Source organism: Schistocerca gregaria, chromosome 9 (genome assembly GCF_023897955.1).
Source record: "Schistocerca gregaria isolate iqSchGreg1 chromosome 9, iqSchGreg1.2, whole genome shotgun sequence".
Lineage (NCBI taxonomy): Eukaryota > Metazoa > Arthropoda > Insecta > Orthoptera > Acrididae > Schistocerca > Schistocerca gregaria.
This window is the reverse complement of record NC_064928.1, coordinates 145787713-145813275: the sequence shown is the minus strand read 5'-3', so window position 1 is coordinate 145813275 and position 25563 is coordinate 145787713. Positions and strand designations below refer to the sequence as shown.

Genomic DNA, 25563 nt, shown 5'->3' with positions numbered 1-25563 from the left:
GGTCGAACTTCCCCGAATGGAGCCTCCCGGGCAACAATGCCATATGGCTATTTCATTTCATTTAATCTGAAATACTACTCTGGATAGTTACCTCTGTGGTTGATCTGTGACTTAAGCACTCAGGTAGTGTCCTTTGTCTACTTGAGGCAGTCAATCTGTACAGAGTTACTGCAAACATTTCTAAAATCTCTTCACAAATTCTGTATATTTTACATGTAAACAACATACTGCATGGCATTCATGAAGGTCACAAAGGTAAGTTCAAAGGAACAGTAAATATCTATACTTCTCCAGTTTCCAACCAGATAATTTACAAGGTGCTTTTGACATTTCCAGAAAAACAATGGCTCATCCTATTGTCTATCATGTAGAAATCATTCTATCAAAATGTCACAGACACCTTGAGAATGGATACGGTTGGAAATCTTAGTAGCTCCTACAGTAACACCACATCATGACAACCTGCACAGAGAATGTAAACAACTGCCATTATACACTGTCTGTAAAACATTGTGAAGGATTTAATTGTATAAATGTGAAGCTGTGCAACAAGTAGCTCGAAATAAATTACAGTGTAAGCCATATGAGACTTTTTCTGAAAATTACATTGCATACATGTGTGATGCTGATCATACTCGAACACACTTTAACTGAAGATTTTGTTGTATCTTTTATTCAACAGCCTAATTAACAAAAATATAAAAACTCATTTTCCTTGTACAGGAAAAAATGCTTTATTTAATACTCACTTTATTCAGTTTAAAATTACATTAAACAATAATAAAATAGCAGAGAGTTAAACATTACATTTATTCAAATGTATGTCAGTAAATATATTTAAAACATTTCTCTTTCTGTCACACACACACACACACACACACACACACACACACACACACACACACACACACACACACAATATAATTCCACTGTAGACATGCTCGTCCCACATAATAAATCTTTTGAACTGTAAATACTTTTCACAATTACAATTATTTGGATGCTCCCACAATTATCTACAAGGAACTGGGATATGGCAGTGGACACAAACGCGTCATGTGACGCTCAATTATAAATAATTAGTCATTTTACTCCTGCCAAAATAAACTGGGATAATTTTGACTTGCAATCAAAGGTACACAGTCACTTTGAGCACTAATAAAGAATAAATTCAAACACTCATCATAGACTATTCTTCCACAGCACATTGTTTCATGCTGACATGGGGAGAAATACAGATATGCAGATTAACAAGACAATGTACAGTATCTTGTATGAAGCAGTTATATACAACACTACTATACTTGTTAAAGTCAATGTAGAGAAACACATACACATCAGAAATTAAAAAAAGGTAAAAGAAAAAAAGATGGTCAGTGGATACATCAATTTCACACTTGTACCTACAATTTCAATAAATGCACACCCAGTAGTCTGGAAATTTGTAACTACACGGTTTTGAACACCATCAATGCGTGATACAGCACGCTTCCACATAATTAACAAATTATAAAACAAAGGCAAAAAGCATTACTTTAAACATATGCTCAAATAGATGCATTCAGCCGGCATAAAGATTTCCTAATATTTTACACCTTAGTCCAACAAACTAAATACTTCATCACGCACCCGGTATATATGCAATCCTTAGAGATTCAGTGCAGAGTATTTGCAACTTACGTGTGTTGTTATTAATCATTCTAGTAAACAGAGATTACAGTGTTTAGCATATCGTGATCACAAACTGCATTTGATGTTCCTCTATAGTCTGTCCAACTGTAACACCTATCTCTGTTTCACAAGCCAATACTGGTTTATTACTGCAGGGAAGGAATTTGTCCCTGGTCATCCCTCCAAAGCTTTCAGGTATATTTACAGAGCTATCAGAAACCAATATTGTGATGTGTTCACAATGCATTTTCATTCTGAAATGGAATGTGGGCTGTTTTGAATCTTCCTAACACGTTCAAACTGTGTACCATGACAGCACTCAAACCCAGAACCATTGTCTTCTAAGACAAATGCTCTACTGGCTACGCAATCCCCCCTCGGTAATGAGTCATGCCTCTATAGTCTAGTCAGTAAATCTGCATAGAAAACGCAATGGTTCCAGGTTCAAATCCCTTCCGCACTCCATAGCACTTCTGTGTGTCATAAAAACAATAAAGTCCCAAAAACCAGGTTTTACAAACAAAGTAAATATCAGAAATCATTCAGTTTATGATGTATAACATATACATTATTGACACAATATAAAAGTACACTTGCACAATTTGAAAATGTTGATATCATACCACTTCAACAGTAACTGCATAAAATAAATATAAGTAAATAAAAGATTAAATGCCACTATAAAACTTTTGAAACTGAGAAGAGTATTTTATTAATGTTACATTAGTTCTTATGGAAAAGTCTTATCAAGAGAGCTAAATCCAAACAAGATTATCAACTCAATAAAACTGTATCTTTAAGGACCTAATAATACAGTGCCATGTGGTGTAAGGAAGGTTGACCATGGCTTAATGTCCAGCTATCAGTGATATTAATAGAGGCAAAGCATGATCTTTGACAGGGCAAATATGGGGAATGATATTGGCCAAAACTTTTCCAAATGTACCATCCAAGCATTTGCCATAAGCGATTTAGGAAAACAACAGAACACCTAAATATGAATGGCCATAACAGAGTTGGAAACGAACTACTTCCAAACACAAGTCTACTGCCTTCACCCAACCAGCTTGTTCAGTGTTTCATGCAAAAGTGTTTGATAGGTTCAGTGGCGTGGAAGCACCTTTACCAGTGTTGTATTATAATGCAAATATTAAACATCAAGCAAGCAAAAGTGAACTAAATGAAAACAAATGAGGAGCCTTAACAAATGACATTATGCTGCCGAGCCAAAACAAAGACAAACTGAGATTTTAGTGTCTTCTGGATCAAGGCCAAATATAAGTTTTCACAAGTAGATTTAAGTTACAAATCAGAAATTTAGGTTCCTCTGAGCTTGGCTAACCACATGTAATGAACTGGACCTAAGGTATAATGTGGAGATATATGTTTCAGCAAGCTCCAAAATAGGCTGAGATAATGTCTGCCACACAGAGTACAACCTATGATACAATCCTTCACTTATTTGTTCTGAAACCTGGGTAGCTAAGAAGACTTAATAGTGGTGCAGCAAATCTTTGAACCTGTCAAAGATGGAGGACAAAGAACACAGTGAACAAAGATGTATGTCATGTGAAGGGGGAGGGATAACATATTGCAAACATCATAGGAAGCAAGCAGATCTGGTTGCAGGTCACGTGACAAGGAGTAATTCCCACACCGAGATGGGGAGAAAAATCATGGGAAACTTGTGTCACTGGTATATTAGGTGGGGAAGGAAAATGACTTAACTGAGGCGAGCATTTCAACAGCCTGATTTCAACACCCTGGGAGAAGATAGGTCTATATCGGAGGAGACAGAGGCAGCTTGTCAAGGCTGTATGGGACAATAACAGCTGGATGATAGATGCAAAGATAGGCAGACGGAGGGGTCACAGATAACAGTCTGTGGGGAAAAAACCTATTTTTGCCAATTATAGCTGCAGAACATGAATCTTTTTTCTTCCAAGCCAGATTTCTTCACATTTATAAGTTTATTACATGATACAGGTCTCAAGGACTAGGTCTCTAGGTATGTTAAACTTACTGCTGTGCACAAATTAAGTCAAACAATCTTACATGGTGAGATGAACCAGAAATAGATCCTGTGAGAGTTTTCAGATATATGGTAATTTATATTTGTGACAATAGTTATTGTCTCTTCTGTATTGGCACCCCTAGGAACAGAGCTGTGTAGGTCCCAACAACTGTTATATGCTATGAAGCCAATATGAATATGGCTGTTACTAAGAACCGGAAGCAGCAACTCCTTCTTTAATATAAAATGTCCTAATACTGGATACAGATAGCTAGTCGTTAACCAAAAAGGTGATGGCACATGGTATCCATGAAGATCTTTGCTTCTATGACTAGTGTGTTTAACAATGCTCAATATGTGGTTGAAATGTTAAATACAATACCCCACAGTTTCACTCTGAAATGACTCGAGTCAAACTGTACATTATTAAATTAAGAAAAGTACTACTGCTATATCCATAACTCACAGGTGTCACTCAGAAAATCTATACTACAAAATATGAATGAATACAGTCAACAGTGCTGTTACAATATGCTGCCTGCCACGTACCTAACACGTATTACATAATATAGGTGCAGATGAAGTCACAACAATGATGCACGAAGTAATGTGCCCTTTTATAATTAATATATGCCACTGAATGCAAACAATGTTCAAACTGACTCAAATAAATATACTTTTCAAATGTAAAAGATATTTTATCACAAACATAGTTCAAGCAGACAGTAAGCCTTCTTGATTTTGCTCAAATAAATCAATATGCAATTATAAAACAATGTTCTTCCATAATCTTAAACCATCATATGTATCAACAAATATGAACGCCTTACAGGTGTCTTAATTTACAAAAGAATTTTATATTCTTGTACTTGACACATTAGTGTAACAAGAATAATAGATGACAAAAATATTATTTTATATAGACATTCATATGTTTAAATATGTTTTACTACATCATTATGTCTGCTACCTTTGTTCTAAATACAGTATGACTTTTCATAAGTGTATTTCACAAGTTTATATTAAAATCTTGAGTTTACTGTCCTGCAGCTGCCAGGATTTTTAAATAGATGCTGCTATCCTTAGCACCATTTGGCAGTTTCTTTGAAGAGATTCTCTCTCGACCTTCAGAATCCATTAGGCTGAAAAATATTTTTTTTTAAAATTAGAACTGTACATATTGAGGCTAATTCAGTTGCGATCAACTGCATACAACCTGCAGAAGCAGAAACAATAAAAGCAAAGAAATTTCAAAACTAAAGTGATCATTCCAAACTAAAAAAACCACCATATATTAGGGCCACATCTCAGAAAGGGCTGATACTGTTTTCTTCAACCCACTACAGATTTAGTTAATAAAACTTATTTAGAATTACAAATGATTATTAATCTGTGTATGCCAAGTTGTTCCTGGCTAGTACAAGAAATATAGCACAAATTGAAAAAGAATCCAAACAATTCAATAGTCAATACAAACACACTTTATTGCTTTGAAACTATCTTTATCATTAAGAAGCAACATTCACAATCATGTAGTAATTGTTTATATGATAATTTGGTAAAGAAATATTGCAAAATGTTTCATTGTGACACGTCCAAAACGAGTACTGTGTCTCATACGCGGACACCAGCCATTTGTAGCTGTGCAACGATCTATCAATTTTGTGCACATTTCACCAAACTGAATCATAAAGTTCAACTTGCCATGAAGAGCTCTCCTCCATTTCTTCCTAACTATTCAGGCAGAGTGGGGGTGGGAGGAGTATGGGGGGGGGGCAAGAAAGCATTTCCAATAATGTTGGTTGAATGAACATGAAAGACAGTTTGGCTTCTCCAAGGATACAGGCTGCTCTAAGAGACTGCACTGCACTAATTATACAGGGTGTCTTAAAAGAAAGTTGATATTTGAAGAGCTCTCTGCACATGTGCAACAAATTGGAGGAGAGTGGGGGTATGTTCATAGCTTGCTTGGTCTTCACAAATTCAGCTGATATTGAGCTGACCTGATATTGAGGAAGACCTGAGAGGATGTATTGTGGAGTAAATGAGAATTATTATACAACATGGATGCAGGGCTTATAAATCTACTTGTCCAAGAACCACTAAAAAGTTATATATCTACAAAATATTTGATTTATAGCTCGATTTTCAATATTCAGATATAAAATAATTTAATTTATGAATATAATAGAGGGAAACATTCCACGTGGGAAAAATATATCTAAAAACAAAGATGATGTGACTTACCAAACAAAAGTGCTGGCAGGTCGATGGACACACAAACAAACACACAAAATTCAAGCTTTCGCAACCGACGGTTGCTTCATCAGGAAAGAGGGAAGGAGAAGGAACCCATGCCACTTTCCTTGACCTTGACCTCCATCTGTCCAATGGCCAGCTTCACACGTCCGTCCACATCAAACCCACCAACAAGCAACAGTACATCCATTATGACAGCTGCCACCCATTCCACATCAAACGGTCCCTTCCCTACAGCCTAGGTCTTCGTGCCAAACGAATCTTCTCCAGTCCGGAATCCCTGAACCATTACACCAACAACCTGAAAACAGCTTTCGCATCCCGCAACTACCCTCCCGACCTGGTACAGAGCCACTTCCTCATCCCCTCAAACCCAGAACCTCCCACAGAAGAACCACAAAAGTGCCCCACTTGTGACAGGATACTTTCCGGGACTGGATCAGACTCTGAATGTGGTTCTCCAGCAGGGATATGACTTCCTCAAATTCTGCCCTGAAATGAGATCCATCCTTCATGAAATCCTCCCCACTCCACCAAGAGTGTCTTTCCGCCATGCACCTAACTTTCGTAACCTCTTAGTTCATCCCTATGAAATCCCGAAACCACCTTCACTACCCTCTGGCTCCTACCCTTGTAACCGCACCCGGTGTAAAACCTGTCCCATGCACCCTCCCACCACCACCTACTCCAGTCCTGTAACCCGGAAGGTGTACACGATCAAAGGCAGAGCCACGTGTGAAAGCACCCACGTGATTTACCAACTGACCTGCCTACACTGTGAATCTTTCTATGTGGGAATGACCAGCAAACTGTCCATTCGCATGAATGGACACAGGCAGACAGTGTTTGTTGGTAATAAGGATCACCCTGTGGCTAAACATGCCTTGCTGCACAGCCAGCACATCTTGGCACAGTGTTACACCGTCCGAGTTATCTGGTTACTTCCCACTAACACCAACCTGTCAGAACTCCGGAGATGAGAACTTGCCCTTCAGTATATCCTCTCTTCTCGATATCCGCCAGGCCTCAACCTCCTCTAATTTCAAGTTGCCGCTGCTCATACCTCACCTGTCTTTCAACAACTTCTTTGCGTCTGTACTTCCGCCTCGACTGACATCTCTGCCCAAACTCTTTGCCTTTACAAATGTCTGCTTGTGTCTGTGTATGTGCGGATGGGTGTGTGTGTGTGTGTGTGTGTGTGTGTGTGTGTGTGAGAGAGAGAGAGAGAGAGAGAGAGAGAGAGAGAGAGAGAGAGAGAGAGAGAGAGCGCGTGCGAGTGTATACCTGTCCTTTTTTTCCCCTTAAGGTAAGTCTTTCTGCTCCCGGGATTGGAATGACTCCTTACCCTCTCCCTTAAAACCCACATCCTTTCGTCTTTCCCTCTCCTTCCCTCTTTTCTGATGAAGCAACCGTCGGTTGCGAAAGCTTGAATTTTGTGTGTATGTTTGTGTTTGTTTGTGTGTCTATCGACCTGCGAGCGCTTTTGTTTGGTAAGTCACATCATCTTTGTTTTTAAATATTTTAATTTAATTTTTTTAAGGTTAATAAAAATGGGAGGAGGATGAAAGCCTGCACCCATAACCTCTAAAATTGACAACTTAGCCATAACAGTCTTTAGTTCCCTCAGTGATGGAAAATTAGGGGACAAAATTTTGCAGTCACAAATTTTCGCACAGAACTAGGTAGTGTCATGAACAACATACTACAAATCCTGACCAGTGGGCTGTGAGTGTTGGGGTGGGGCAGTGGGTCAACAAGGGGAGGTTTAGTTGGAGGAGAGAGTGGGAAATTGTAAGGTCACTTTTTTATGTTTTTCTGGTACACCTTGAAAACCACAGCTCCTAGAAAAAGTGTTTCCCAGTACAAAATTAAACTTCATTAAATTTCCTTCAAAAAATGTCCTATTCATTCTCTTTTCTCTCGAATTAATAGTTTGTCACAGACGATGGAAAAAGATCACACATTATTACCTTTATCTGAAATGGGTTAAATACAAATATTAAACATGTGTGCGATATCTAAGTGCAGTAGAGCCCTATTAATGGATAAACTGTGTTCCAGAGGGTGGAGAGGGGGAGATATGAGGGATAGAAGTGAAAGGCAAGGCAGATTGCTAGAGTGTATTCATACACTTTCCTCCTCCATAGGACTGCAAATAAAAGTTCAGGGGATTTCTCACTCTTAAACACCAAACTAAAACATAGGATGCAACTATAGGTATTTCACAAAGCTATATGGACCCTCCACAGCACACCTAATGAATCACTGGTGACAAAGTGTGCAGATATGCTGGAGGACTCTTGCACAAAATGCATTAATACCGCATAGAACGCATATATGAATTACTAATAACACTAATGCAAGTAATGCATATGGACAGAATCTCTGTAAATCTCCATACATTGTTATAAAATTCTAGAGAGGAAATTGATTCTTAGTCATCTTGTATGGTAGCTGGAGGATTCCAGTACGAGCACTACTTGTTTTTCAGTTTATGGGCAGACTATACCTCCCGAGCATTTCCAGTCCCGTTCCCTTATGCGGATAGACAAAATGACTTCACTGAGCACGTGTTTATATGATCGAGTTGTTATTAATAACTCATATCTGCTTTCCATATAGCATTCAAGCACTTGGTGGGAGCAGGAGAGAGGAAAAAAAAAAAAAAAAAGAGCTTCCGAGCACATCTGCACACTGTGTCAGCTATGATTTAAAAGGCATGCCTGGAGGAGCTGTATAACTTTGTGAAATATGCTGTAGTTTCTTCTTATGACATAGCTGGGTAGATATAGTGAGGAATTGCCGTCTCAACCTTCAGTTTGCAGACCTGTGAAGGAGGAAAGTTCATGAACGCAACCCGAAATTCTACCTTCCCATGTGCTTCTACCCCATACATCTCCTCCTACACTGTTACACGCCAATAACATAGTTTATCTCTCAACATGGGTCTGCCCCACTGAGAAGTGGTACACACATTTAATATTTGTAATGAATCCTCTTTGTTTAAAAGTGAACAATAATTTCACTTTGTTGGGACAATACATTTAATTATTTGTAATTTTTTCCTCCCCTGAAACATGGAAACTATTGACCCTACAGAAAAACCTGAATGAGACCTTTTGTGTAGAAAATTTAACGTTGTACTGGAAAAGTTTTTGTTAGCAGCTGTGGCTTTTTATATTATTCGAAAGAAACATAAAAAAGTGACTTTTAAAGCCTTATCCCCACACCAATGCTTGTGATTTTTAGTATATTGTCCAGGACACTTCCTCCTAGCACTGAGCAAAAATTTGCTACTACATGATTTTACCACAATATAAAAATAAAATAACACACACACACACAAAACCACTGTCTCTGGCTGCCAAGGACAGTCTGGCCCCAGCAGCCAGAAACAGTGGACACAAGTGTGTGAGTGACATTTTTGTGTGCGTATTGTCTAATTAAGATGAAGGCCTTTTTGGCCGAAAGCTCAACTTGTTTGACCATTCATTTGTTGTGCCTAACCGCAACTCAACATCACCGCTCTATGTTCAGTAGCAATTTACCCTTTAAAAAAAAAAATTAGTAATCATTCCATCTTGGATTTTCCACTCCTTGAAAATTACCAGACTGAAACACACTACAGTCAAAATCATTGGGACTTTAAGACACCTCCTACAAAGTGGTCAAGTGTGAAAGTACTTCAAATTTTGGAAAATACAGGATTTTTCTGTTGCCTACATAAACTACATTGGTTTGCAATGTCATTTGAAAAACATGACATTACGTCCACCGTTGCTTGGTTTACCATTTTTCCTATGTACAGCCCAAAATTTAAACTTTTAAAACACAAAATTAAGCTACATGCAATGAGTTCATATCATGTTCCTCTATTTCTTCAGAATACTTCATGAAATCGGAATTGTCTTCACTCTAGCATAATGACTGAACACTTTCTTCATTTGCCTTGCAATCAGTTTTATTATAATTCTTCCTGTTAATTTCATTCCTGAGGTCTGAGGCAAGCCCAGATAGCACACGAACCAGACGCAATTACCCCAATTTTGAAATACACTCCTGGAAATTGAAATAAGAACACCGTGAATTCATTGTTCCAGGAAGGGGAAACTTTATTGACACATTCCTGGGGTCAGATACATCACATGATCACACTGACAGAACCACAGGCACATAGACCCAGGCAACAGAGCATGCACAATGTCGGCACTAGTACAGTGTATATCCACCTTTCGCAGCAATGCAGGCTGCTATTCCCCCATGGAGACGATCGTAGAGATGCTGGATGTAGTCCTGTGGAACGGCTTGCCATGCCATTTCCACCTGGCGCCTCAGTTGGACCAGCGTTTGTGCTGGACGTGCAGACCGCGTGAGACGACGTTTCATCCAGTCCCAAACATGCTCAATGGGGGACAGATCTGGAGATCTTGCTGGCCAGGGTAGTTGACTTACACCTTCTAGAGCACGTTGGGTGGCACGGGATACATGCGGACGTGCATTGTCCTGTTGGAACAGCAAGTTCCCTTGCCGGTCTAGGAATGGTAGAACGATGGGTTCGATGACGGTTTGAATGTACCGTGCACTATTCAGTGTCCCCTCGACGATCACCAGAGGTGTACGGCCAGTGTAGGAGATCGCTCCCCACACCATGATGCCGGGTGTTGGCCCTGTGTGCCTCGGTCGTATGCAGTCCTGATTGTGGCGCTCACCTGCACGGCGCCAAACACGTATACGACCATCATTGGCACCAAGGCAGAAGCGACTCTCATCGCTGAAGACGACACGTCTCCATTCGTCCCTCCATTCACGCCTGTCGCGACACCACTGGAGGCGGGCTGCACGATGTTGGGGGGTGAGCGGAAGACAGCCTAACGGTGTGCGGGACCGTAGCCCAGCTTCATGGAGACGGTTGCGAATGGTCCTCGCCGATACCCCAGTAGCAACAGTGTCCCTAATTTGCTGGGAAGTGGCGGTGCGGTCCCCTACAGCACTGCGTAGGATCCTACGGTCTCGGTGTGCATCCGTGCGTCGCTGCGGTCCGGTCCCAGGTCGACGGGCACGTGCACCTTCCGCCGACCACTGGCGACAACATCGATGTACTATGGAGACCTCACGCCCCACGTGTTGAGCAATTCGGCGGTACGTCCACCCGGCCTCCCGCATGCCCACTATACACCCTCACTCAAAGTCTGTCAACTGCACATACGGTTCACGTCCACACTGTCGCGGCATGCTACCAGTGTTAGGAGCTCCGTATGCCACGGCAAACTGGCTGACACTGACGGCGGCGGTGCACAAATGCTGCGCAGCTAGCGCCATTCGACGGCCAACACCGCGGTTCTTGGTGTCTCCGCTGTGCCGTGCATGTGATCATTGCTTGTACAGCCCTCTCGCAGTGTCCGGAGCAAGTTTGGTGGGTCTGACACACCGGTGTCAATGTGTTCTTTTTTCCATTTCCAGGAGTGTATTTAGTGGTAACAGCCACCCCTCAAAATTTATAATCTACAGGAAAACACATGAAGGCAGTAACATTTCCTTGTTTCATTAAGCTACAGGAACTGTAATATTCATAACATTTACAGTGAACTTGTAGATATTTAATAAAATAAATACGCCACCACACTAATAAGGAAAGTATAGCGCAATGCAACTGAAAAACAAAAGAAAACAAAGAACAACAAAAATACTGCTTCAAGCAACAACAATTACAGACATGAGACTGTCTGTAATCCTCTTTGAGGATGTCCACATGGCCATTGCTATCTTTCACCATGATGCAGTTGTAACAACAGTGACTACCAAAGTACAAAGAGCAACCAACCAAGAATAATATATTTTTAGCAAATTAGATAAAAGGGCAGTAGAGCTGTATCTCAAATCATTTAGCCCTGGAGAGGAGTGCATAGTTTAGGAACTATGGCTCAGGTTTAGGACAGTTGACTATACACTTGATAGATATGTACCTAGCAAAGAAAAATTCATGGTGAGAGGAGACCTCCACAGTACACAGTAACTCTAAAGGAACTTGTAAAGAAACAAAAATTACTGTTTAACAGGTGTAAAACAAAGCACAGAGCTATGGCTAGAGGTACGGAGATGTTGAATCAAACAAACATTTGGTTATCAAGAGAGCAATGGGTAGCCTTCAGTGACTACTGTAGCAGATTATTATTGAATGATGTCTCACAAAAAGCAGAGCTATTCTGGTTATATTACAGGTTGTTAGTAGTACCACAGTTAATGTCCATTCAGCCAAGAGCGAGACAGGAACTGGAAATGAAGATAGCAAAGAAAAAGCAGAAATGATTAAACTTGTTTTCAAATGTTGCTTACAAAGGAAAGCCCAAGAGTATTGCCCCAGTTTAATTCTCACTGAAAAGATGAGTGATGTAGATATTAGTGTCAGTGGTTTTGAGAAATAGCTGAAGACACTAAAGTTAAACAAAGCTACAGGGTCCGATAGAATCCCTATCACAGAGCTTGCTGAATTTCTGGCTGAATTAGCCCCTCTTCTAACTATGATCTATCATAGATTCCTTGAAGAAAAAACTGTGCCCAGTAGTTGGAAGAAAGCACAGATCATACCCATCTACTAGAAGGGCATCAGAGTGATCCGGAAAACTACCATTTAATATCCTTGACATCCATTTGTTGTAGAATCATAGAACCTATTTTGAGCTCAAACATAATGAAGTATCATGAGCTGGATGTTCTCCTCCATGCCAACCAGCATGGGTTCTGAAAACATCAATCATGTGAAACCCACCGAGCACTTTCCTCACATAACATCCTGAAAGCAATGGATCAAGGCAGTCAGGTAGATGCAGTATGTCTTCATTTCCAAAAATGGAGTGAGAGTCACTAACAGATTTTGAAGTAACCTCGGCTGTGCCCCAGGGAAGTAATTGGGGCCCTTGCTGTTTGTTTTGTATATTAATGACCTTGCAGACAATATTAATATTAACCTCAGACTTTTTGCAGATGACAAAGTTATCTGTATTGGAGTACTGTTGAAAGAAGCTGCATAAAAGTTGTCAGGTGTTGAGAAGATTTCAAAGTGGTACAAAGATTGCCAACTTACTTTAAATGTTCAAATATGTAAAACTCTGCAACTCATAAACTGAAAAATCTTCGTATCATATGACTACAGTGTCTACGTTGTAACTGGCCAATTCATACAAAAACCTGAGTGTAACACTTGGAACAATCATATAGGTTCAAGTGTACGCAAATCAGGTGGCAGACATCAGTTGATTTGTAGGATACTAGGAAAATACAATAATTCTACAAAGGAGATTGCTTATATATCACTCATGCAACCTGTCCTAGTATATTGTTAAAGTATGTGGGACCTGTACCAAAAAGGACTAAAGGGAATATTAAACATAAAGAGAGAAGGGCAGCATGAATTGCCATAGATTTTGTTTACCCCGCACAAGAGTGTCACAGAGATGCTAAAGACACTGAACTGGCTGATTCTTGAAGATAGACATGAACTATCCTGATAAATCCTGTTTACTAAGTTTCAAGAATAAGCTTTAAATGACTTATCTTGAAATATAATACAATCTCACAAATATTGTCCCCGTATGTTTCGTGAGAACACAATTAGATTAATTACAGTGTGTATAGAGGCATCAAACATAGAAATAGGTATAAAAATCAATGGAAATGTCATTGACAGTGTACACTATCCAGAATGAAATTTTCACTCTGCAGCGGAATGTGCGCTGATATGAAACTTCCTATCAGATTAAAACTGTGTGCCGGACTGAGACTTGAACTCGGGACCTTTGCCTTTCGCGGGCAAGTGCTCTACCATCTGAGCCACTCAAGCATTACTCATGACTGATCCTCACAGCTTTAATTCTGCCAGTATCTCATCTCCTTTAAAAACTGCACAGAAGCTCTCCTGCAGACTTTGCAGAACTAGCACTGGGTAGCTCTGATGCCAGAGAACTTGTCTGCGAAAGGCAAGTGTCCCGAGTTCGAATCTTGGCCTGGTGCACGGTTTTAATTTGCCAGGAAGTTTAATACACACTATGTTGGCTTGCTAGTACTGGCCAAAAACACAACACAGCTACAGACACCAATCCAAGAAATTAACAGGGTCAGCAACAATTTTGTCCTCAAAATGAATTTCAGTAAAACCAAATACACGATCATTAGTAAAACTAATATCTCATCAGGTATTACTCTCAACTCTATACCCATTGAATGAGTATCAAAATACAAATACACCCTAGCACAAAAAAAGACTAATCATGAATGAATTGTCTGAATGGGAAGGAAACTGGAAGACGTGACGTACATGTACTGACAAACACATTATTACAATTTCAGAAGAAATGGATAATTTACAGAAGCGTTTCACAAATTGAGCAAGTCAGTAACACGTTGGTTTGCCTCTGGCCCTTATGCAAGCAGTTACTTGGCTTGGCATTGACTGATATAGTTGTTTGTTGGATGTCCTCCTGAGGGCTAGTGTGCCAAATTCTGTGCAAGTGGCACATCAGATCGTCATAATCCCAAACTGGTGAATGGCCCTACACATAATGTTCCAAATATTCTCAACTGGGAAGGGATCCAGTGATCTTGCTGTCTAAAGTAGCATTCGGTAAGCATGCAGACAAGCAATGGAAACTCGCACCCTTTGCTGGCAAGCTTACCTTCATAAATGTAAGACCACGATGGCGTGCCATGAAAGGTAACAAAATGGCAAGTAGAATACTGTTGGTGTACCGCTGTTCTGTTTGGATGCCACTGATAGCAAGCAAAGGAATTATGCTATGAAAAGAAATGGCACCCCAGACCATCACTCCTGGTTGTTGGGCGGTACGGCTGGCGACAGTCAGGTTGGCATCCTACAACTGTCCGGGGCATCTCCAGACATATCTTTGCCGGCCATCGGGACTGAATTCAAAGTGGGACTCATCACTGAAGACAATTCTACACCAGTCAATGAGATTCCATGCTCAACAAGTTTGACACCACTGAAAATGGGCTTGTCGGTGTACAGAGGTCAACGGTAGTCGGCACAAGAGCCATTGTGAGTTCAGCCGCCATTCTGTGAGCCTTCTGTTAATAGTCCTTATGGTCACTGAAATGCTAGTTGCATGGCAGATCGACAATGATGATGAATCTGGGGCTCTGAGTGCCTCTCTGACGATTGTTCAGTCCTCATGTTCCGTCGTCTCTTCACCCATTCCTGCCAACATCGTCAAATACTGGCATTGCTCCTATTCAAATGTGGAGCGATTCGCTGATTCCAACTGGCTTTTTTGAGCGCTACTACACATCCTCTCTCAATTGCTGACATCCGTGTTTATTGTTCATGACTGCTGACATCCGTGTTTATTGTTCATGCACATGTCTGTGATGCACAGTTAGTGTCCTACTGTGTACACGGAGTGAAACTTGCAGTGAAACTGCACTTCAGCATCACACATTCATTCACTGGCTATCAGTGTTTACAATTTTGCATTTTCCGCTGATACCTGCATAAATATCAATTTGTGATCAATTTAGATAATTTGTTTTTTATCTTAGTGTATTTTAATAAAACATCCTTTGTTACGTTTGTTTTAACTGTAGCTCATGAGTAAATGTTGTAGGACACTAGTGCTGGGTGACAATGTTGGTCTCTATGCATATGACTGAGAGCTGCTTTGTAGGATCAGATCTGATGGATGGATTGTGCAAGCGCAATATGTGCGCTTGGAGGAACGTGTTTCTATGGTCTACTTCATTAACTGCAGCTTTTGTTTCAACAACTGAGTGCAGTGTATAATAATACTATGTAATGTGCTAATGCAGTTACTATTTTTCATAAAGCCTCTTTCCTTACTACATTTTGTTGCACAACATAAGAGCAGAGTAATCTGGTTTTCAAGATTTATTTATGCTTAATTCTCTAGGAAAGATTTTCCACAATTACTTAAAAAGGGCATTTCTTTTAAGTTATGTGGTGCTTGGATTGATGATAAGTTCAATCAGACCCAAAAAATCAATAGCTGAACTGAACAAGCTAGAGCTGTATTTTTTTAAGATGAGATTCTTTTTTTACCAACCATAATATATCTTGCAGCTGAGACTCCAAATGATAAAATGTTTTGTAGTCCCAGTACTTTTTTATGAAAAGAAGGCATGGCAACAGTGAAGAAAGTGGAGACATTCAGAATGTGACTATGTTAACAAATGTGAAAATATCCTGGATACAAAGCTGTTTTACTGCAAATTAATAAGAATAAGGAATTGAGGAAAACAATCAAAACCATAAAGCTACAACATATTTGGCCATATCATGAGAGGAGAAAGGTACAATACTCTCATAATGGAAGGAAAAGGCGTAAAGAAAAGATCGATTGGAAGACAATGAACACTGTGGCTGCAGAATGTTAGATGTGATTCAGGTGTATTCCCAACAATTGTTTAGATAAACATATTCAAGAACATTATTAGCTAGGATAACCAACCTTTGAAGAGGGAGAGCACCTTACAAAGAAGAACAGAGGCATTGAAACATTCATTCTTCCTGTCCTCCATACGTGAGTGGAAAAATAAGCAGCCTTAGTACGTGGTAAAATGGGAGGTACCCTCTGTTGTGCACTTCACAGTAGTTTACAGAGTATGCCTGTAGATGAAGATGACTTGTCTGCAGCCTTGCTACATGCTGGTATCCAAAATACGGGTGTCAAAACCTTACAGAGCATCAATGTAGTAGTGCTTACAACCAGCTTGGGCATTGCATCATTACCTACAGCACATGGCAAAACGTAGTACACATATACAAAATATATGTGGCACTATCATTTTGAAGCTAACACTAAATGGAAACAACGAAGTGCGGCGCATATGCAGAAAATCTGTCGCACTTTCTGCACGAGATCTGACATAATGGATACATAATCACAGAGTACCATATTCAAAATTACTTTGCTGTGGTCGGCTGTGGTATAATAGGCCAGAAAATGTTTAACATTTCACGTTACCTGTATAATTTGTCATGTTCAGAAACTACACTGTTCCTGCTAACTAAGCCCTAATCCGATTCCACTGGGCCTCCATAAGCTGCGAGTCAGACTTGATCTTCAAACCTGTTTTTGGTAGAATAGATGATCTTCAAATTCCTCAGTTTACAGCTGAGTGAATACAACCACTTTGCCCACAATATTTTGCCAGCTTTTCCTGCATTTTCCCCTCACGTGTGTTGGGTGTAAACCTTACAGGTCTGCTACAGGTGACACAGGTCTCCAAAAACGAGAAGTGTACAGCAGACAAAAGACAGAACAGTTGGACTCAAGGTAAAAGCAATATCAATGTCACACCCATATCTATACAGTGGCATGCGACTACAAAGGTGAGAGCACTGAGAGTGATGGAGCATACTGTGTGTTGCCAACGTAGTCTCCATCTCTGTTCCACCTCCCACCCTCCGGCCATGACCTTCTCTGTTAAGTGACAAACCAGGGATAATGTCACTTTGGGGCCACTGTTTCTGCTTTTGACTCTACCAGGAAAAATTGATTTTCTCAGAAAATGATTGCGATCACTTTTTAACGCAATACTCATCTTGTTTGCTGTATTACTAATATTTTTTTATTATTGTGGTTGTGGTTGTTGTTGTTATCTTCTATCCAAAAACATCCATTTGAACCTGCTTATTGTGTTCATCCCTTGGTCGCCCTCTACAATATTTACCCCCTTACACCCCCCCCCCCCCCCCACACACACACCTCCTGCATTACTAAATTGATGAATCTTCACATCTTAGGATGTGTCCTATCAACTGATACCTTCTTCTCCAACTTGATTCATTACCTTCTCATGAGTTACTCGGTCTAACCATTAAATCTTGAGCATTCTAAATTAGCACCACATTTCAAAAGCTTTTGTTCTCTTCTTATTTGAACTGCTTATCATCCATGTTTCCCTTCCGCATGTGGCAACTCTCCTAATACCTTCAGAAAAGATTTCCTAACATCAAAATTTATATTAGATGTTAACAAATTGCTCTTTTCAAAATTGCTTCCATTACTATTGCCAGTTTGCATTTTATATCCTTCCTACTTCGACCATCATGAGTTTTTCTGCTGCTGAAAAAAGTAGTACTCGTCTACTACTTTACTAAGGTAATTCTGTCAGCATAATGTGATTTTAATTCAACTACATTCAAACACCCTTGTTTTACTTTTGTTGATGTTCATCTTATAATCTTCTTTCAGGACACCATCCATTCTCTTCAATAGCTGTTCCAAGTCCTTTGTTGTATCTGACTGAATTACAATGTCATCGGCAAACCACAAAGTTTTTATCTCTTCTTGCTGAACTTTAATTCCCTTTCCAAATTTTCCCTTTCTTTTATTTTTATTTTTTTAGTGCTTGCTCAGTGTACAGACTGGTTAACACAGGGGATAGGCTATAACATTGTCTCATTGCTTTGTCAATCACTGCTTCCCTTTCACACCCTTTGCCATTTATAATTGTGATCTGGTTTCTGCGCCCATATTTTATTTCTGCTTCCTTCATAAATTCAATACGTATTCCAAAAAACACTGTCAAAAGCTTTCTTTAAGCCTACAAATGCTTTAAACATAAGTTTGCCATTCTTCAGTCTTTTCTAAGATAAATCACAGGGGCAATATTGCATTGTATGTTCCCACACTTCTCCAGAATTCCAGAATCCAAACTGACTTTCCTCATGGTGGCTTAGTGCTTCCTTTAACCCACCATAATGAACACTACCCCCCTCCCCCCCATGAACCATGGACCTTGCCGTTGGTGGGGAGGCTTGCGTGCCTCAGCGATACAGATAGCCGTACCGTGGGTGCAACCACAACGGAGGGGTATCTGTTGAGAGGCCGGACAAATGTGTGGTTCCTGAAGAGGGGCAGCAGCCTTTTCAGTAGTTGCAGGGGCAACAGTCTGGATGACTGACTGATCTGGCCTTGTAACACTAACCAAAACGGCCTAAATGTGCTGGTACTGCGAACAGCTGAAAGCAAGGGGAAACTAAAGCCATAATTTTTCCAGAGGGCATGCAGCTTTACTGTATGGTTAAATGATGATGGCGTCCTCTTGGGTAAAACATGCCAGAGATAAAATAGCCCCCACCTGGATCTCCGGGTGGGGACTACTCAAGAGGATGTCGTTATCAGAAGAAAGAAAACTGGCGTTCTACGAATCGGAGTGTGGAATGTCAGACCCCGTAATCGGGCAGGTAGGTTAGAAAATTTAAAAAGGGAAATGGATAGGTTAAAGTTATATATAGTGGGAATTAGTGAAGTTCAGTGCCAGGAGGAACAAGACTTCTGGTCAGGTGAATACAGGGTTATAAACACAAAATCAAATAGGGGTCATGCAGGAGTAGGTTTAATAATGAATAGGAAAATAGGAATGCGGGTAAGCCACTACAAACAGCATAGTGAACGCATTATTGTGGCCAAGAGAGATACGAAGCCCACGCCCACCACAGTAGTACAAGTTTATATGCCTACTAGCTCTGCAATGATGAAGAAACTGAATAAATGTATGAAGAAATAAAAGAAATTAATCAGATTGTGAAGGGACATGAAAATTTAATAGTCATGGGTGACTGAAATTCATCAGTAGGAAAAGGTAGATAAGGAAATGTAGTAGGTGAATATGGATTGGGGGTAAGAAATGCAAGAGGAGGCCGCCTGGCAGAATTTTGCACAGAGCACAACTTAATCATAGCTAACACTTGGTTCAAGAATCATAAAAGAAGACTGTATACATGGAAGAAGCCTGGAGATACTGACAGGTTTCAGATAGATTATATAATGGTAAGACAGAGATTTAGGAACCACGTTTTAAATTGTAAGACATTTTCAGGGGCAGATGTGGACTCTGACCACAATCTATTGGTTATGAACTGTAGATTAAAACTGAAGAAGCTGCAAAAAGGTGGGAATTTAAGGAGATGGGACCTGAATAAACTGAAAGAACCAGAGGTTGTACATAGTTTCAGGGAGAGCATAAGGGAACAATTGGCAGGAATGGGGGAAAGAAATACTGTAGAAGACGAATGGGTAGGTTTGAGGAATGAAGTAGTGAAGGCAGCAGAGGATCAAGTAGCCTAGTAAAAATCCTTGGGTAACAGAAAAATATTGAATTTAATTGATGAAAGGAGAAATTATAAAAATGCAGTAAATGAAGCAGGCAAACTGGAATACAAATGTCTCAAAAATTATCAACAGGAAGTGCAATATGGCTAAGCAGGGATGGCTAGAGGGCAAATGTAAGGATGTAGAGGCTTATCTCACTGGGGGTAAGATAGATACTGCCTACAGGAAAATTAAAGTGACCTTTGGAGAAAAGAGAACCACTTGCATGAATATCAAGAGCTCAGATGGAAACCCAGTTCTAAGCAAAGAAGGGAAAGCAGAAAGGTGGAAGGAGATATAGAGGGTCTATACAAGGGCGATGTACTTGAGGACAATATTATGGAAATGGAAAAGGATGTAGATGACGATGAAATGTGAGAGGTGATACTGAGTGAAGAGTTTGACAGAAACAAAGCTCCGGGAGTACACAACATTCCATTAGAACTACTGACAGCCTTGGGAGAGCCAGTCCTGACAAAACTCTACCATCTGGTGAGCAAGATGTAGGAGACAGCCGAAATACCCTCAGACTTCAAGAAGAATATAATAATTCCAATCCCAAAGAAAGCAGACGTTGACAGATGTGAAAATTACTGAACTATCAGTTTAATAAGTCACAGCTGCAAAATACTAACGTGAATTCTTTACAGACGAATGGAAGATCTTGGGGAAGATCAGTTTGGATTCCGTAGAAATGTCGGAACACGTGAGGCAATACTGACCCTACGACTTATCTTAGAAGCTAGATTAAGAAACGGCAAACCTACATTTCTAGCTTTTGTAGACTTAGAGAAAGCTTTTGACAATGTTGACTGGAATACTCTCTTTCAAATTCTGAAGTTGGCAGGGGTAAAATACAGGGAGCGAAAAGCTATTTACAATTTGTACAGAAACCAGATGGCAGTTATAAGAGTCGAGGGACATGAAAGAGAAGCAGTTGGGAATGGAGTGAGACAGGGTTGTAGTCTCTCCCCGATGTTATTCAATCTCTATATAGAGCAAGCAGTGAAGGAAACAAAAGAAAAATTTGGAATAGGTATTAAAATCCATGGAGAAGAAATAAAAACTTTTGAGTTTCGCCGATGACATTGTAATTCTGTCAGAGACAGCAAAGGACTTGCAAGAGCAGTTGAACGGAATGGATAGTGTCTTGAAAGGAGGATATAAGATGAACATCAACAAAAGCAAAACAAGGATAATGGAATGAAGTCGAATTAAGTCGGGTGATGCTGAGGGAATTAGATTAGGAAATGAGACACTTAAAGTAGTAAAGGAGTTTTGCTATATGGGGAGCAAAATAACTGATGATGGTCGAAATAGAGAGGATATCAAATGCAGATTGGCAATGGCAAGGAAACATCAAGTATAGGTTTAAGTGTCAGAAAGTCGTTTCTGAAAGTATTTCTTGGAGTGTAGCCATGTACAGAAGTGAAACATGGATGATAAATAGTTTGGACAAGAAGAGAACAGAAGCTTTCGAAATGTGGTGATATAGAAGAATGATGAAGATTAGATGGGTAGATCACATAACTAATGAGGAGGTATTGAATAGGATTGGAGAGAAGAGAAGTTTGTGGCACAACTTGACTAGACAAAGGGATCGGTTGGTAGGACATGTTCTGAAGCATCAAGGGATCACCAATTCTGTATTGGAGGACAGCATGGAGGGTAAAAATCGTAGAGGGAGACCAAGAGATGAATACACTAAGCAGATTCAGAAGGATGTAGGTTGCAGTAAGTGCTGGGAGATGAAGAAGCTTGCACAGGATAGAGTAGCATGGAGAGCTGCATCAAACCAGTCTCAGGACTGAAGACCACAATAACAACAATGAACACTACAGTAGCTAAATATCTCCTCCATATCTAAAGTAACGCAGTAAATGACTCTAAATGCTTCATGTGCACCACACTCAAGACCTAGTATAATGACGCGTGTTACATGGCACACTGCTATTTGCCACTGTGTATTACCCCAACACCTGCCTTCTTACTTGCTCACCAATATAGCAGCAGTAGTCAAGTAAAGTATCACCTGTGCGCACAAAATGGTAAGTATTATTATGCAGGTACCTATATCTGAGACAATTTAATAAAGGAGGCAAGTGAGATTAGAGTGTTGGATAATTTAACTAACAGCAACAGAGTGTTAATCTTAGTAAATTTTGGGAGGTGGCACTAAATTTGGTACACCTTGTACAAAATCACATCTATTAGCTACAGACAACACCCCAAGAGCGCACATCAATTGTTAAGACATTGACAACACCAAAATACAGTCTCCGTTACAAAAAAGTGGTAAAAACTACATCCTAAGCAGTTTATCGAGATCCAAACAGCAAGCAACTGAGATTTTCGATTGGTACACTAAAGTATGATTAGTAGGGAAGCTGTCAGACTCTTGCAGGGAAAAAATGATAACACTCAGATACGGACCTGGAGTTCTGCTGATTATCACTCTCCATTTGTCTCCGCAGTAGGAAGTGGACACAATAGGTAGCCTAAAAACGTACATTTGTCTGCCACCCAGATCACTGCAGTTATATGGGAACCTACAATGGACTCTTTAACCCGTTACGCAACCTGACATGGCAGGCAGACATGGCAAGCTACTTGCATTATTTTTACACCCCCTTATTAACACCCTCTTCGGCTACCTGATTAAGCTTTAAAATAGTAGTGGCTTGAAAACTGTTATGACTACGAATGAAAAGGGTTCAACACCAATAATGTGGCAAAGAAGTCACTGAGATATTCAACACAATGCTTACAAAGCTCTATGGGTTGGTACTTAACACAATTTGACTTTCCTGTACAAGGCAACACCACCTTTCGTAAAATTTTGTTGTATAATATGTGTGATATTAACCTTTAACTATAAAGGCACATCCAATCAATTTCCTAGAGTTCAAAATGATGTTTCGATAATGCTGGATCGTGTCTACAAGTACACCGTTTAACCATTCACTTCTCAGCACTGAAAGTGTAGGTTCATCCCTTGTATTTAATATCCTGTTGACAATGATGTCCAAGATGGGGTACACATATGGAAACCATACAAAACCTTTTTATTTTAAGAGACTCCTAATGTTTTGGCAGTATATAGTGAAGCAAATACTAATTTGTCATCCAAGCTGTGCTGTTTTGCTTTGCTACACATTCCTTCAAATGAGAGCGCTAGTATTATTGTAGCTCTGTCCTTTGATAGCAAAGATCTAGTGAAAACAATGTTTTGCTCAGATCGACCACTGGTTTAGCAGTAATGTGCTTCCTGCATTAAGCTAAGCTACTAACTTAAAGCCAAATCCAACAGAAGTAGACTGTCATGTATGATATGATGTAGTGAGGTGTGATCTCACCCATATTTGATTTCCCTATTTTCCTGAGGAACTTCCCAAGTTTTGCATTTACTGTACAACGGAATCCTTCAAACAGAGCTTGTGGAACTACCTGAAATGTAACATTGGCCAGTTACATGCCTGATGTCATCAGCAGTGAGGGTGATGTTGAGTTGGAGCTGTACACAGTATTTTGAAAAAGAGCCAAATTCACAGATTACATTACTCACCCCTTCACTAGACTTAAGATTATAAGTAACATGGTATTCACGTCTAGAACAGGTGTGAAGCTGCCCAGATGTTTCTCTGGTGTGGCTACAATGCAATATGACTTTTGTCGACACTTGTGACTTCTCATGCATGTATAGGAGGGCTTGAAGTCATCTTGAATGAGAAAGAGCAACTACGCATGTGGCTGCCAGATGACTATCACAACAGTTGCTAGACAAGCAGTTGTGAGTTTGGAATACTTGCCATTCCTACAAATACAGGAAAAAATACATCTTTCTGAAATGATGCACAATACACAGACCCACACCTATACCCCCCCTCCCCCCCCCCCCCCCCCCCCCACACACACACACACGGATATATACAATATCTCACACTTTCCTCAACTGTGACATGATACGGACATATAGCTTTGTGGTTATAATGATATGGTAGCTTGAACAATACTTCCCTTAGTTGCTTATTACTTAGAGGCATATGATGGCTTCTGAGTGTTGGCAGTATGTGAACATCTCCAAATACTTTTGAAATTTTGGACAAAGTGGTGTAAAGATTGGCAACTTGTTTTAAATTTTCAAAAATGTACATTTCTTGAAAACAGTAGCTCCTAGCAAAAATGATTACTACTGCAAAATTAAACTGCATTGCATTAAATTTCATACAAAAAGGTCCTATTCACTTTCTCCTGCAAGACTAATAATTTCTGCATTGCAGGGGATGGGAAAAATTGAAATTATTAAAAATATTGTTCCGACACAATAAAATTATTTTTTATTTGTAAATGAAGTGGGTGAAGAGATGTATAAGGGATAAATTGTGTTCTGGGAGTGTAACAGCGTGAAGCGGGGAAGTGAGGAGTAGAACTGTGAGGGAAGGTAGGTCACCGGATTGTGTTCATGTACTTCCCTCCTTCAAAGGTCTGCAAACAGAAGACTGAACAGGTGGTTAAGTGACTCCCCACGCTTATCTACCCCACTATGTCATAAGAAGCATTTACAGAATATCATGCAAAGTTACACTGACCCTCCACAGTGCACCTTATGAAGCACTGGGGATGCATTGCAAAGGTGTGCCTGGGGTATTTATATTCCACAAAATACATTAACACAACAGGGAAAGCACATATGTACTAATAATGCTACCACAAGTAATGAATATGGACAGAATCTATGTATATCTCTGCACACTGTTGTGCACTGCTAGAGAGGAAACTGTTACTTTGTCATCCTGTACGGCAACTATAATGTCCTTCTGGAAAAGGCAATTTCCTACACTGCGAGTAGGGCTTGATTTTCAGTTTACAGACAGGCTTCACCTCCCCAGCAGTCTGGCCAGTTCTCCTATGTGGATAGACAAAATAACTTCACTGTGCTTGCATTTATGCAGTGGAGTTATTTTCATTTTATTAAATGAGTCCTTTTTGAAGGTGTTAAGTGGGCTATTATGTAAAATACACACACAAATTAATTTGTTAAGTGTGATACTGTCAGTGGCCTACGTAGCGCTGGTGGGAAAGGGACTGAAATGGTAAATAAGATACATTGCTGCTATCAATCGATGAGAGCATATTGTAAAGCCACATAATTCTGGAGGGACTGGATTGGTAAATACAACACCTTGCTGCTGTCTATTGATGATTGTGTATTGTAAAGCCATTTAATTATGTTGTAGTCACTTGGTGAATTATTGAATGACCAGAAAGTTAGTGCACTTCTCTTGCCATTCATTGTGTTACTAATAGGTTGCATAATTTTTTTCTGTTCAGGAGTTGCTGGCAGTCATAGAGTGTGCTGCACTGGGTGGAGCCACTTAACACATCCACAGTATATCTTTCAAGATGGGTGTGAATCTGTCTGACGAAATGGGACTGATTACGTTCAAGTCTAGAACAGTAATCTTTTGTTGTACACTTCCTGACTTACACTGA

The 25563-nt window shown here is 40.0% G+C and overlaps 1 protein-coding gene across 1 annotated transcript in view; it reads right to left on the bottom strand.

Moving 5' to 3' along the window:
• Positions 1-733: 733 nt before the first annotated feature.
• LOC126292151 (YY1-associated factor 2) overlaps positions 734-25563 on the bottom strand; it is a 40653-nt gene continuing 15823 nt past the window's right edge. Inside the window, exon 2 of the mRNA XM_049985990.1 lies at positions 734-4827. Coding sequence (XP_049841947.1) covers positions 4823-4827 — 5 coding nt within the window. The 3' untranslated portion in view covers positions 734-4822. The remainder of the gene's footprint in view (positions 4828-25563) is intronic.